The 15,927-nt window shown below is 43.1% G+C and overlaps 1 protein-coding gene across 4 annotated transcripts in view; it reads left to right on the top strand.

Moving 5' to 3' along the window:
- The window catches only part of LOC138761090 (unconventional myosin-XVIIIb-like), a 260,108-nt gene that overhangs the window by 98,544 nt on the left and 145,637 nt on the right, over positions 1-15,927 (top strand). For all 4 annotated transcript variants that reach the window (XM_069932681.1, XM_069932680.1, XM_069932679.1 and 1 more), the window contains exons 13-15: positions 6,198-6,288; positions 9,455-9,644; positions 10,028-10,108. In XM_069932681.1, coding sequence (XP_069788782.1) covers positions 6,198-6,288; positions 9,455-9,644; positions 10,028-10,108 — 362 coding nt within the window. The remainder of the gene's footprint in view (positions 1-6,197; positions 6,289-9,454; positions 9,645-10,027; positions 10,109-15,927) is intronic.

The following is a 15,927-nucleotide window of genomic DNA, read 5'->3' as shown; positions in this document are numbered from 1 at the left end:
CTAATTGTCAACATCTTGTCATTTTTGATTTTACCTCTCTACTGATTGTTGAACATGAAAGGGTATGGGAAAAAAAGGCTATGGGTCTGCCCGCCTGGTTAAGGGTGGTGGCCAGGGCAAAGTCGGACACATCACTCTCCACCTGGAATGGGGTAGATTCATCCACTGCGTGCATTGTGGCCTTGGCAATGTCTACCTTGATGCAGCTGAAGGCTGTAAGGGGAAAAGAGGTGGATTTGATGAGGAGGCGGGCCTTGTCCTCATAATTGGGGACTCACTGGGCATAGTAGGAAAAGAACCCCAGACACCTTTACAGAGCCTTGAGGCTGTGGGGAAGAGGTTCCAAAAGAGGGTGCATGCGGTCAGGATTGGGGACAATGACTCCGTTCTCACCAAGGATAGCGAGGTGAGTTGTGTGAAACTCACACTTATCCTTATTGTATGTAAGGTTAAAGAGTTTGGCAGTCTGGAGACATTTTTGGATATTGGCGTCACAATCCTGTCCATTGTGGCTGCAAATGGTGACTTTGTCCAGATACGGGAATGTGGCCTGCAGTTTGTACTGGTCTACCATACGGACCATCTCCTGCTGGAAGACTGAGACCCCCATTGTTGATGCCGAAGGGAATTCTCAGGAAATGGTAGAGGTGGCCATTTGCCTCAAAGGCAGAGTGTTGGTGGTCCTCCAAGTGGATAGGTGGTATGCTGACTTTAAATCAATAGTAGAAAATACCCGATATGTGTGATTTGATTTACCATGTCAGATATGTGGGGAAGAGGGTACACATCCAACTGTTTATGTCTATTAATGGTCTAACTATAGTCAATGACTATTCCATGTTTTGCCCCATTCTTTACCACCACCACTTGGTTCTCTAGGCTGTATCTCCAACCTAATAAAGACCCTGTTCCCTGCACTGTATTGCCTACTTTTGGTGACAACAGATTTACAGTCAAGGGTGAGGTTAGTGAAAAGCAGTGGAGGGGTGATCTTGAGGGTTGAAAGGTGGCAAATCTTGCGCGATGGGCAATCTGCAAGTTGCTGGCTGGGAACGATGGGAGGAGAAACCGGGGGGGTTCCATGGGTGAAGTGCAGTGGTGATTTAAAATCTGCTGGTTACATACAGTGAGGGGAGATGGGGAAAATCATATTCCATCATGGCACTCTTAAGGTGGCATCAAAAGTCCAGCCCCAGCAGCATGGCAGCGCAAAGCTGCGACATCACTAGGAGTTTAAAGTCTTTTGTTGTCTAGCCCTGCACAGTCAGAGACACGACGCAGTAGCCGCAGACATCTACCATTTGGGACTTTGAGGCCAAAGAGATGTTGGGGTGGATGAAGCTCTCTGTGCTCCCACTGTCGAACAGGCAGCTCAGCACATGACCATTTCCCCCAATGTCCATCATTGATCTAGCATGATGGTGAGGACTCCCTTGATCTAGCATGATGGAGGCCAGTGCTGAGTCACTGCTGGGCTCTGTAGATATGGCAGAGTGTTCGAGCATTCAGTTCCAAGATGGGAGCCCCCATGGCCCGCACGCGGTGCTGGGTTTAGAGGGCGACACACCTTTGCATAATATCCTTTCTTCCCACATCTAGAGCAACCTATGCCTTTCGCCAGGCAGCATTTCCTTGGGTGTTTATGCAGGCCACAGAAGTAGCACTTCAGGTGCTCGTGGAGTACCGCGGCTGTGGTTGGGTTGCTGGCAGGATGTGGGGGTTTTCTACAGGCTTCTGGCCCTTCCACATCCCAAGATGGTGGTATCTGTGGTAACCACAAGGTGGCTGCATTGTTGGCTGGATAAGTGTCCATATTTTGGAGGGCCACCTCTAGCATGTCCACTAGTTCAACAGCCTTCTGTAAGTTAAGCTCACCCTGCTTCAACAGTTTCTGTTGGACGTAGCTGGATCTTATGTTCGGGTCATAAGCATTTCTAATCAAGTCTCCCTGTACACCTCGGCCATCATGGCTTTGCAGTCGCAGGCCCGTCCAAGAGCTCGCAGAGCCTGAAGGTTTTCAGTGCTCGATTCCCCAGGTCGCTGTTTTTGGGAAACCAGGAGGTGCCTAGCATAGACCTCGTTTACCTCCCATCACCGCTGGGTACGACTCAGCATCCCTGATCATCAAGTATACCAAGTGCCCGACCTGGGAATACAGTACTTGCAGCCCATCATCCTCTGATCGAACGATAGTAGAGGAGGCCTGCAGGAAAGCTTTGAAGCAATGCAGCCAGAGTTCGAAAATGTTGAATGCGTCTGGTGATTGTGGGTCAAAGTCCAACTTTTCTGGCTTCATAATCTGCTCCACTATCAAAAAATTGTTGTAAATAAAATTGATGCACCATCAATAACTTCAAAGACTAGAAGTTGTCGAGAAACTGATCAGCTTTTATTCACAGCAGAATGGAGATTCGTCCATGGTGGTTGACTATCCTGGACTGAGGAGGGGTCTGTGGTAAATTTGCCTTTATTCAGGGGTGAGTGGGAAGAGCCTCATGCAGAGACACCAAGGGGTGTGTCCTAGCACAGCCAAACATGTATACAATGGTTTACCACACCATTATTCCTTCAATGCTGGTCAAGAAGCTACAAACTCTAGGCCTCTGTACCCCCCTCTGCAATTGGATTCTTGACTTTCTCATTAGAAGACCACAGTCAGTACAAATTGGAAACAATGTCTCCTCCTTACTGATTATCAACACAGGCGCACCCCAAGGATGCATGCTTAGCCCACCGCTCTACTTGTTATACACCCACAAGGCACAGTTCCAATACTATCTACAAATTTGCCGATGACACCAGATTTGTTGGCAGAATCACAAACGACAATGTGAGGAAGTGTACAGGAGGGATATAGATCAGCTCGCTGAATGGTGTAACGACAACAACCTTGGGGTCAATGTCAGCAAAACCAAGGAGATGATTGTGATCTTCCAGAGGAAGTCAGGGGAACACAACCCAGTCCTCATAGTGGAGAGAGTCAAAAACTTCAAATTCCTGGATGTATCCTGGACCCTCCATATTGATACAATCACAAAGAAGACTCGCCAACAGCTATGCTTTGTGAGGTGTCTGAGGAGATTTGATACGTCACCAAAGACTCTCGTAAACTTCTACAGGTGTACCTTGGAGATTCTGGCTGGTTGCATCACTGCCTGGTATGGAGGCGCCAACTCTCAGGACAAGAATAAAATCCAGAGGGTTGTTAACTCGGCCTGCGACATCACAGACACCAGACTTCACTTCATCGAGGTCATTTACATGAGGTGGCATATTGAAAAAGTAGCCTCTATCCTCAAAGACCCCCATCACCTAGGTCATGCCCTCTTTACTCTGCTAGCATCAGGGAAAAGGTACGGGAGCCTAAAGATGAGCACTCAGTAGCACAAGGACAGTTTCTTCCCCACTGCCATCAGATTCCTGAATAATTAATGAACCAAAAGCACTTTTTGTGCAATATTATTTTTATTATTTTATTTTGTAGTAATGTTGTAAGATGGTTATAATATGAATGTTTGCTCTACGACGCTGCTGCAAAACACCGGATTTCATGACTTGTTCACGACAATAAATTCTGATTCTGATTTACTGTCATTGTAATAAAACAGTTTCATTTTACACATGAAATTGCTTTTGCCTGCTGTAAGACAGACAGATTTGCCATCGGCAGAAATTGCCTGAAGTGCCTCTTACAGTCAGAGAAAGAGAAGCTGAGTTCCCTCAGAGTCACCGAATGTCCGTAGATTTGCCTCCAGCGCTTCCACAAGTTCCACAGCCATACAACATCCTGTCCAAACCATTGACAACACGAGCTCCAGATCCAAACATCTGACTTGATCAGGAACCCCTCAGCAACCTTTGGTACCTCCTCGCATTCCCGTTCTGATACCTGGTACCCCTTCAGTCAGTTTCGAGCCAGTCTCCAGCAGTCCACAGCCTGGCGTGAGACTCCCGACAGCAGTCTCCAACAGCCCCAAGCCTCCGTGGGTTCCTTACCTCGAGTCAGCAGTAGCATGTTGCATGCATTGGACTTTCACCAGTAGAACCCCCTCATTGGTCCACTGCCATGGTCACCGTCCTATGGATCGTCTCCTCTGCTTCTCCTTCTTATATGTGGGATGGTCTCCCGTTTTCTGGTGCTCTGTGCCAGTCATTCACTCCCCTGGAGCCTGAAACCCCACTGCCTGCTGCCGATTGTAGGGGCCATCATCTTGGGTGCAGACCCTGCGGTCACAGGATTTTAAATAAAACTACCATCGGCTCTTTTAATGGGCTGTTCAAAGCCTGTGCAGAGCTGATGGCAGTTGACTGAGTGATTAGATCCCGCAGGAGTGCTATATCTCCGCTCCTTGCTCCCCGCAGGTTTGCACCATTTTCTCTATGTGCAATCATTTGTTTTAGCACAATTGACTAAAGTAGTTAAATCTATGTGCTTTAGAAGAAGTGAGAGGTGATGTTTTGAAACATATTAGGGCATGACATGTTAGAAGTTGAGATGTTTCCACTAGTAGGAGAATCTTGAGGAAGGAGGCAATCCTGAGATGTGTGGGAATTTCTTCTTGCTGAAGATGGTGAAACTCTGGAACTCCCCACCTCAAAGGGTAGTGGTGCCTAGATTATTAAAGAGGAAGGAGATCACTTTTTTGAAAGATTGAAGAAGTGAGGGCTGTGGGGGTCTGGCACAGGAGTGGGTATGAACAGTCCACTCCAGCTCTGATTTTTCTTGTGACCTAATTTGGCAGCAGAGACTCTGGCTTCCTCTTCATTGGAGGATGGAGACTGTTCTCAGTGCAGCAGAACATTTCCTCTTTTTTCTATTGTGTCTGGCTTGGGCCCAAAGTATGTTTGGCTAGCGTTCAGGATATCAAAACCCTGCTCTTGTTCAAACATCTGGTGGTTGTGGGATCTTGCTGTTCTCCGTGGCTGCTACATTTTCCCTCATTGCAGTAATGACTGCAGTTGCTCATTGCCTGAAAAAGCCTTCTGGACATTTAAATATGCTGCCAAAATACAAGATGCCTCTTTTCGCATAGACCCCCTACCTGTGTTTTAGTGCAGATTTCCGTGCAGGTTCCCCAGCACCATTGAGGTACATTACAGATGAAAGACCTACCCTGTGCCTCAGTTCAACAAATGGGTTACTCTAGAGGGTACTGGAGGCATCCTGATTGTGTCAGAGGTTTAGATCAGGAGCTCAGTTTGCTAGTGGTTTAGGCTGGAGGCTGTATGGCTGCGGAGACTGCGGGAGCACTGGAACTGAAACCATGGATATTAAGTGACTCTGGGGGTGGGGGGGTTGTCGTTTGCTTCCATTTATTTCTCTGACTGTAAAAGGCTGTGGGCAATTTTTGCTGTTAGTGAATCTTTGTCTGCCTTAAGGTAGATTCAAGGAAATTTTGTGTAATATATTTTCTGTTTTATTACATGACAATAATATGATCTTGAATCTGTAAAGTTACAATCCTATGGTCAATATCTAACACAAAAAAAACCCCTGAAAATATTGGAGAGAATCTTTGGAGAAGTGATCGCAGTTAATGATCTGAATCAATGTTTCTCATCAGACATGGAAGAAGTAATTTTGAATGCAGGATATTCATGAGTTTGAGGAGAGAAAAACCAATGGTTGAGTACTTATTGCATTCTGTCTGCAGGTGTAGCTTTGGCTACGTCTTGCCCGTTACCCACTGGCTATTTGCCCCTTCCTGGTTTCAAAATTGCTTGATGTTATCTCGAGTGCCACTCCATCTTTTGATGATAGCTTTATGGATACAATCTGTCTGACCTCAGTTGACATCTTCCCTCTGGGTGGATTTCTTTCGGGTGCGCAGTTTTCCCCTCACAGGCTGGTAGGTTAGCTGACCACTAAAAATGGCCTCCAGTGTGTAGGTGAGGGATAGAATCGAGGGGGAAGAGTTAAAAATATGGGGGTGGGGGGTAGGGGGAGGGAGAATAAAATAATATTGTGTAAATAAGTGTTTGAAGTTGGAATTCATCCAATGGGATCTACTTTTTTTTAATCCCTGCAAGTTTCAAGTCGTGGTTTGGAATTCGAAGAAGGACCACTGTGTATCTTTTTGAAGGTTTGGGGATGGTCAACAAATACTGTTGAGCCTTTCATCTGTGAGTGGGTCAGGCAAGTCAGTTCCTGCTTCATATGAGTTTAAGGTATTAAAGTTGTCTTCCTTTGCCTTTAGGTCCCCGGTTGACAGGTGTGGAATGTGTGGAAGGAATGGCAGCTGGATTATATGAAGAACTATTTGCCATTATTGTCATGCTTATCAACCGGTAAATACTGATCTGGGGAAGGATCTATTATATTGGGAAATTGCAAATGTAGCTCCTTTATTCACAAACAGAGGAAAACAGAGAGTTGCTGGGCGATGAATTGAACATCTGTCACAGGTAAAATGTTATGTCTGGGCACTTAGGCAAATCCAAGTATACAGGCAAATCCAGCATGGTTAGGTGAAAGGGTCGTGAGCATTGCTGTGTGAAGAATTCAGACACAAAGTCCACAGACTATACATCAGGCTTTAACCAGCTTAAACTTGTACACACCAGGTCACTGTACCTTCCTGGCTCCACATGCCCGACTAGCTCCCAAAGGGGCTGGCTCGAGTCTTTAAACGGGAGGGTGATTGACAGTGGGCAGGTGGGGCCAGCCTCCCATGTTTCCGGCCTGCAGGTACAGTGGTTGCCCCCTGCAAGTAGGCTGGTAGGAGTGCGGCCAGTGAAGTGGTTGTATCACCACAAGGGAAATCATGTTATTTAGATTAATTGAAGCCCTGGATTGGAGGACTTTGGTAAAATGGAGAGATTGTTCAGACTGGGTGTGCTTTCCTTGCAGTGAAAGGGTGACCTGATAGAGGTGTATAAGATTACGAGAGGCATGGAAAAGGTAGATAATCAAAATCTTTTACCCATCAAATATAAGAGGGCATAGCTTACATTTGAGAGGAAGGAGTTTCATGGGGACCTGAGGGAAAGCTTTTTTAAACAGAGAATAGTGTTGTCTGGAAAGTATTGCCGGAGGAGATGACGGAATCAGATACAAGAACTATGTATAAGAAGAATTTAGATAGGCACTTAAAGAGGAAAGGAATGGTCCTAATCTGAGTAAATGGGATGAGTATAGATGGGTAAAAGATCAATATGAACTGAGTGAGCTAAAAGGGCCTGTTTTAGTGCTGTTGGACTCTGACTCTAAACCACGTGTTATGCCTAAGGCGGAACCTGCAGATGTACTGACACTTTCAGAAGGTTGGTGGGAAAATAAATGTTAATTGTATCAGATGTATTTGCATAGACAGAAGATTGGTGTCTACCAGGAAATGTAGAGGAGGGGTCTTTTTCTGATTGGCAAGATGTAATGAATAGTGTGTCACAGGGATTGGTGCTGGGGCCACGGCTTTGTAGGATTTACAGAAAGGACTTGGATGAAGGCTCCGTGAGTCCGATGACACAAAGATAGGTAGAGGTAAGTTGTAAAGACAACATAGAGAGTCTGCAAAGGGGTATAAATAAGATTAGCGTGGAGCTGGAGGAAAATCTAACAAATGATGCAGAGTTGGGAAAGTTGAAATCATTCATTTGGTAGGTCAACAGGAAAAAGAGTATCTTATCAAAATGGCCACAGAAGCCATGTCACCATTGTGGATAACTGAGCAGTTTTGGGCATAACAGGTTAGGATAGATATAGTGCCTTGGGAAGGAGGATAACAGAGATTCGCTAGAAGGGTGTCTGAACTCCAAGGGTTAAATTAACTGGAGAAATACAGAAATAGAGCATTTTTCTGTGGAATTTGAAAGGTGATCTGAGATAAATTTACAAGGTGTTAAGGGGGACTGAGGATAAATAGCAAGCAATTATTTTGTTTGAGGATGAGACTAGAAGATGATTTACATCAGGCCTTTGATATGTTGCTAAGAACGTGGAACCTTTCTTTGGTAAGGATTTTGAAAGGTATTGATAGGATGGTGTTACAAGCCTTTTAATTATCTATATATATGAAAACAGGATCAAACTTTAACTTACTACTATTAACTTAACCCCCCCCCCCTTCTAATTCTAAGCACACGTGTATGTAATGTATGTGTAAGTTTAGAAAAGTTCTTTGATTCAAAGACCAATCTCACTTCTCATTCCTCCAAGTTTACTGATTGCAGGCAATTCTTACACTGTGCACAGAATTTAGCATTTATAAAGTTCACCGGGCTTTGGTGCTAGAAAGGTAAATGTTTACCGCTCAGGAAGGTTCTTGTCGGTTTTCAGAGAGAGATATGTTGTTCACTGGACACCCACAACTGATTCCTTGTACCCAGCCACTTCAGTGTCTTGCCGAAGAAACTTGCCCCATCAGAGTTTTCCAGGTGATAACCTCTTTCTTTCAGGTCACCACAGAGCTCCTTTTTGTTTCTCTTATTTCAAATGAATATTAGGCAGCCAGTCCTCTCCTCTTGTATAAACCACTAGAGCTTTGACCAGCCTGAACTAAGTACTCACAACCCGTCTTCCAAATGGGGTTTTTCCACAAGCTTTCCAGCTTGTCCTGTTCCAGTCCCAGCTGCTGCTACTGACTGTAGCACTGCAGAACTGAATTCTCTCTCTCTCTCTCTCTCTCTCTCTCTCTCTCACTCTCTCTCGGCTTGAAAAGCCACATGACCGTCTTAGAACAGCAATTTCCACTCCAGACACCCTGCGGCTCCACAAATTTTTTCAATGTTGCCTTTTTTTTAAAACAACAATCCGTTAGTGAAGTCTCTTGGGCACTCTCTAAAGCTTTTGCAAAGGCACTTGGAGCCAGCCTGTCTAGCATTAGCAGAGCTCCTGCATTTTAAATAATATCTGTTTTAAAATGTTTGTATGTGACCTACACTAAAAAAAACCTGCCCAAATTTATCTCCCAAAAACATATCTATAATCTGTCACAATGGACAGAAATGTTATTCTGCAGATGGAGGAATATGGGGTAAGGGAATTGTGTCTTTAACATTAAGTGCAGATTTCTCAGCAAGGGACACCACTTCTGAATACAATGGGTGAAGAAGGTATGGAAACCTCTCCCTTAATATGAAAGGTGCCAAGTTAATAGTCAAAATATTAAAATATTGTGCAAGTTAATTCTATTAAGGACCAAGAAAGAAGAATGGAGTTAAAATACAATTAATTTTTGAAGGGCTGAATAGATTCAGGGCAGATTTTTCCTTCCCCTATTCCATTACCAAGTTGGTACAGCCTTCATTTTTGCTATAAAGTTAGGGGCATTGGGCAATGTCTCTTGGGAGGCAAAGGTTGAAGTACATCAGGTATATTACATTTTTTGTAGCATTATGTGACAATAATAGAAAACTTGAACCTTAAAGTCCAATCCAAAGTTCTCATTGCACACTCAAAAGCACAAAGTAGAGCAGCTTGTGTTCATGAAATGATCCTTGTCTTTGCATTCCACAGGTCATTTTCTTCCCAGCAGTTGTCACTGACATCCATCATGGTGTTGGATAGCCCAGGCTTTCAGAATCCAGGACATGGAAAGGACAGAGCGGCAACATTCGAGACGTTGTGTCACAACTATGCTCAAGAGCGGCTCCAGATGTTTTTCCACGAGACTACCTTTGTTTCTCAGCTGAAGAGATACAAGGAGGTGACTTCACTATTGATGGATGTTCTGTTTGTATTTGTCATGGGGAATGTTGGAAGATTCGTTAGAAACACTGAACTTTAGCAGACTGGTTATAGGTCTATGGATTCCTGTCTATCTTTTGCAAAAATTGTGATCCAAATGATGAAAGTCAAGATCTTCGGGAGGAAGGTAGGTAGGCCACACAACATCTCAAGGAGTTGGGATCTTGATGTCAGGAGAATGGGCCTCCTTGAGGGAATCTGATTGATAGGGGCAGCTATTAAAAATAAATCATATTTTTGGTATATTCTATTTTATGATTTAAGACCTTTCAGAGTGGATGTTAAATTAACTTTTATTAGAAGAGTGGATCTTAAATTAATGGTTGCCATCTTGCTCAACAGGAAAACATTCAAGTGGCATTTGACATGGGTGAAACCTCTCCAGTGTCTACAGTGTCAGTCATTGATCAAACTTCAAATCTGGTAAGGAATGTAGATGGTTTTCGATGGGATCTAGTACTAAAGTAATCAGGGACATTGAGAGGGGTGGACCGCATGATAAAAACATATGTAGTAACTATGATGTGCCTAGGCATTATAGATAACAACACTTTCCTAATCTATTTCCAGTGTATTTTACCTACAACTTGATTGGACACTGTGTAATTGTGGCACTTTTAATGATAATAAGTTTATTATCATACACATTGTGCAATGTTCACATGCATCAAAATTCTTACTTCCTGGAGCCAAACAGGTACTTCATTGAATAAAAACATAACTACAACAGTATACATCAAATTAAAAAGAGAAAATAAGTTCAAAAGATACCTAGATACACTGTAATAAATGTGGTTACTGCAACAAAAAAATGGCATTACAATACATCAGTCCTTTTTGTGGTGTCGGAGCAGTTGATGATTAGTTGGAACAAACCCAATGGTACATTGTAGATTCTCCCTGCTAACTGATAGTCCTTAATGGATGGAGGGTAAAATATGCAGATACAAGAAACATGAAATAAAATCAAGACCATAATCGTGGCTGATGCTTTGGAGCTGCAATTGTCATGGAGTCATGGAAAGAGACAGCATGGAAACAGGCCCTTCAGCCCACTGAGTCCTTGCTGACCATTACACAATTTTATTTTTTCACCCACCCACCAACTCATTAGGGGTAATTTATAGCAGCCAACTAACCTAACACCAGGTGGAAAACCATAAGTCCTCAGGAAGTATGTGCAAACTCCACACAAACACTCCTGAGGTCAGGATTGAACTCAGGTCTTTGGCACTGGGAGGCAGTAGCTCTACTAGTTATGCCACTGTAAGCTGCACCAACTTGTATTCTTGATTAATCATGCAGACAACCTTCCAACCACAATGCAAACAAAGGCTACTTTCTTTTGCTACCCCTCAGGCAAGCTCACAACAAAGTATTTTAAAAATAAACCACTGCAGATGCTGAAATTTTGAAATAAAAACAGAGTCCTGTAAAGTTTCAGCAGGTGGAGAGAGAAAAACATTTAACATTTCATGTTGATTACTTCTCATCATGACTGATATTAACTCTATTACCTGACCTGCAGTGACTTTTCAGCTTTGGAGGCGCCTTCTATCAGTTGGAACACTGCAGCCAAGTATGCCTGTCTGTACTCCAAAGCCCCATTTTAGAGAGCCACAGCAGTGTAACTGTCAGAACACTGGCCAACACATTTCCCTTGACACATGTCACAGAGACACGTAGTGGGATTTTGCTGTGTACAGTGTTGGCTCCACGATTCCTACAGTACACCGGTGACCAGAGGTCCAAAACCACTTAACTGGCTGATAAAACTGTTTTGAGTTCTATCTAAATTCAAGCCCTTCCTTTGAACCTGAACAAAGCACGGGCTGGAGTTTTGTCGAGACTGGATGGCTCATGGTGCAGTTTTGGTTCAGGAGTTAAGCTGTATTTGGACCTTGTGGATTAGTTCTACCACAGACTTTGTACAGAGTCAGGGAGATCAAAAGCTGACAATTTCTATTTATCACAAATACAGGAAGCTTTGAAGACTTGTTGTGCTTCAGGACTACATTCCTAAATCACTGCACTATGCATTTTGGTAAATCAATTTGAATTGCTTTGGGCAATGACACTGCAGATGTTTGTTAAAGAGTTTATTCCTAGCAAAACCTCTTAAGATGAAGAAAGAGGTAGAATAATTCTGTAATTTTGTATATTCTGCCTTGGAGCATGTGTAAGCTGCGACAGACTAACCCTGTATACTCAGCACATTGTGATTAATACAGACAATTTGGTCAAAACCTAAGGAAAAGAATCATTTTTACTTTGTTTCCATCACTTTACTAATTTAGCAAGCCAACTATTAATTGAGTAGGAAAAAAAAAGCACCTTCCCTTACAGGAGCCAAGGATGAGTTTTTTTGTATTCAAAGGTGGGTGGAGGGAAAGAGATAATTTATCAAATCAGTTTGACTCACATTCGAGGGGGGAAGTGATACTAGTCATTGGCTTTATAGACATATGGATCATCCATCGTGGTACTGGGTTGTACAATTCTTCATCCACATTCAATGAGTGAATCTGATTGAGGGCCAAATGGAAGAGCTAGGATGGAGGCATCATGAATTAAGGGACTGGTCAGGGTAAAAGGGAACCAGTCTGAGTTTCATGTGTGCAATGTATTCCTGTTTGTGTGCTGCTGGCAGTATGATTAGCCCTGTTGGAATGAACACAAAACTGTACAGCACAGGAACAGGCCTTTGTGATGACTAAGATAACAATCTAAACTAATCCTATTTGCCTGGAGTTGGGGTGAAGGCCATTTCCTTTGCTGTAAGACTCTATGCCACTTGGCCCATTGAGTCTATGCTGGCTCTTAGAGCAATCTCGTTTCCCTACTTATTATCTCTCCCATTACAAATAACTTCTCCCTAATTCTTTTACCAGCATTTTCCAGCAGGGCTCATTTACAATGACAATTGACCCACTGACCAGCATATCTTTGGGATTTTGGAGAAATCAGAGCTCTAGGGAAACCCGTGTGGTGACAGGTAGAATGCGCAAACTTCATACAGGCAGTACCAGAATCATAACACCTCTGCGTCATAATTCTGAGTGCAATCCCAAAGCTTCACTGATGTTGATAAAATTTGGTTTTGAAATTCTACAGTTACTCCCAAAGCAGACCCCTATTGTCTTGCCTCCAGAAGAGTGGCTTCAAATCGCACCACAGTGCAGTACTAAGGCGAGGTGAAACTGGGGCCTCCTATAGGTTTAAATAAAGCAAGGGAACTCTTCCCAAAGACTTGGTCAACTTAATTCTTAACCAACATCACATTTAATGATCTGGTTATTATCATGGTGCTATTATTGGCATTTTGCTGTGCACCCACCAATCCCAGGTTATAGGAATTTATTTATGGACAGGTTTTTTTAAAACCGACACAAACACAGTGTTTAAACTCGAGGTCAGAGTGGATCACTGAGGCTTTAATAAGTGCATTACTGGAGTAGATCACTGATGGATGAGGGTAAGGAATAGTGCAGGGTCAATCTGCAGCTCATGTTATCAGCGGGCCTTTCACTGTAAAAGTTAAACAAGAAAGTCTGCAGGTGCTGGGGTTGAGCGCAATATACAAATTTGCTGGAGGAACTCAACAGGTCATGCAGCATCCATCGGAAGTTAAGGGTAACCAAAGTTTTGGACTTGAGCCCTTTGTCATGAATCTGCAAAAAAAAACCTAAATAATAAGGTGGGGTAGAGGGGAGGAGGAGAGGAGGGGAGGGAGGAATGGGCAGAGAAGGAGCACAGGCTAACAGGTAACAGATCATAAGTAGATACAGGTGGGAGGGTAGAAGAGATAAAACAAGTGATAGAGGAGGAGAGCTGAAGGTAACTCTCTGATAGAAGAAGGAATAGAAGAGGGTGGGGAGCTGGGGGAACAGAGGAATAGGGAAACAGAGACTTGGGGAGGGGGGAATAACAGAAATTGGATAGGTCGATGTTAATGCCCGCCGGATGGAGACTGACCAGACAGAATATAAGGTGTTGTTCCTCCAATTTGTAGTGGCCGTAATTTGGCAGTGCATGAGGTTTATGGACAGACATGTCGGTATGGCATTGGTGTGTGGAATTGAAATGGTTGGCCTCTGGGAGGTCCTTTCTGTTGCATTAGACAGAATGAAGGTGCTCAATGAAGTGAATTCTCAGTCTGCCTTCAGACTCTGAGGAATCTGGGTATACAGATACCTAATCCCCTGAAAGTGATGTCACAGGTAGACATGGTTGTACATAGACCTTTTGCCATATTGGCCTTCATAAATCAAAGTGTTGAATATAGGAGTTTGGATGTTATGGTAAAGTTGTTTAAGACATTGGTGAGGCCAAATTTGGAGTATGGTACAGTTTTGATCACCTATCTGCAGGAACTATATCAATAAGATGGAAAGAGTGCAGAGAAAATTTACTAAAGTTTTGCAGGGACTTCAGGAACTGAGTTACAGGAAAGATTAAACAAGTTAGGACTTTATTCCCTGGAGCAAAGAAAAATGAGGGGAGATTTGATAGTGGTATACAAAATTATGAGGGGGGTAAATAGAGTCAATGTAATTAGGCTTTTTCTACTGAGGATAGGTGAGATACAAACTAGAGGTTATGTATTAACCTCTAGTGAAAGAGGAAATGTTTAGGGGGAACTTCTTCACACAGGGAGTGGTGGGAATGTGGAATGACCTGCCAGCTGAAGTAGTGAATGCGGGCTCTATTTTAACAAAGAAGAAAAATCTGGATAGGTATGGAGGGCTATGGACTGGGTGCAGGTCAGTGAAAGTAAGCAAGGTCATAGTTTTGCACAGACTAGAAGGACCAAATGGCCTTTTAGTGCTGTAATGTCTTATGGTTCTATGAGGAGGCCACATCGAGAGCTCTAGATAGAGTAATCCCATAAAAGTGCTTATGTGCCCATTGCTACCAAGCTAGGGGTTTAATGGGGAATAGGGAAAGGCAAATTAAGAGGAGTACCAGGTATACTTAAAAGCGATGAAAGGTCAGCCTAGTGAAACTAAAGAGATCTCACAGCCAACAGTTTGAAATTCCAGTCTGACCACATCTAGATGGTTGGAGGAGGCTCTAAGGACACCCCAAGGGGAATTTTACCCACTACCTTTAATCAATTCAGTGAAGATATGCGTATTGCAAACTTTCAAAGAAACATTAGTTTCTAACCTTAGATTCCACAAAGCTGCAGAACAGAGAGGAAATTTACCACCTGTCAGATGCAGTGTAAAAAATTAGCAGTTTTCACTAGTCTATAGTCCCAAGCCTGATTAAGCAATGTTATTAATAGCCTCCATCACCACAGGTCTGAATAATTCCCTCTGCATTGCTGGATTATTAGAGCAATTTATATTACATGTGAAAAATGCGGTGTCACCAGATTCAATTGTACTCCCTGCTGTACTCATTGTCAATGGCATTTCCTGAGTAACACTGCACTATAAAAGGCAGGCATCAGGCATTCAAGAATCTAATGAGTTTTGTACCTAATGAAATGATTACTGTTGATTTCTTCATTAGCTTCAGGGGCTAATATCTGAACACTTTATCTTGGAGGGTTTGCATCATTTTTGAAGACTTATTCCTTTAGTGTTGCTACACCAAACTGCTCTGTCGATTATATCTTCATAGTAGGTCACCTGAACATATCAATTAAGATAAGTGGTTATAGCTCCCGTCATCTACAAGTGCTATTTTAGATTACAAAGCTGTCAAAGGAAGTCATAGAAGTGTGCCTTACTTTGATGTTCGTAAGACATTTAGACAGATATATGTACAAGAAGAGTACTGAAATATGTACAAGAGTACTGAAGGATATGGGCCAAAGGCAGACAAACGTGACTAGCCTCGGAAGCAAACTTGGTTGATATGGATGAGTTGGGCTGAACGGCCTATTCCATGAAATGTACCAGTGGTGTAGTTAATTGGGCGGTATGGGCTCAGGGCTGAAATAGCTTGTTACCATGCTGTATGTCTAAATTTTTAAAAAAATCAAATTTATGCTCTGTTGCTCCATGACTCGATAACATAAGATGAACTGCACAAAAAGGCCAATTTATGCTGGTGTTTGTGTTGCACTGTACATCTTCCAGCCTTTCTTCATCAGTAGAACCTTCTATTTCTTTATCCCTCATTTACCTGCCGAGCCTCTTCCCAAGGGCACGTATACTCTCTGCTGATGTGTTTCCCATGTGAGTGATTTCCACATTCTCATCACTCTTTGGATAAAAGACATTTCTTCT

Source organism: Narcine bancroftii, chromosome 4, assembly GCF_036971445.1.
Source record: "Narcine bancroftii isolate sNarBan1 chromosome 4, sNarBan1.hap1, whole genome shotgun sequence".
NCBI classification, from domain to species: Eukaryota; Metazoa; Chordata; class Chondrichthyes; order Torpediniformes; family Narcinidae; genus Narcine; species Narcine bancroftii.
Note: the sequence above shows the minus strand (reverse complement) of the source record. Positions and strands in the feature narration are given on the sequence as shown.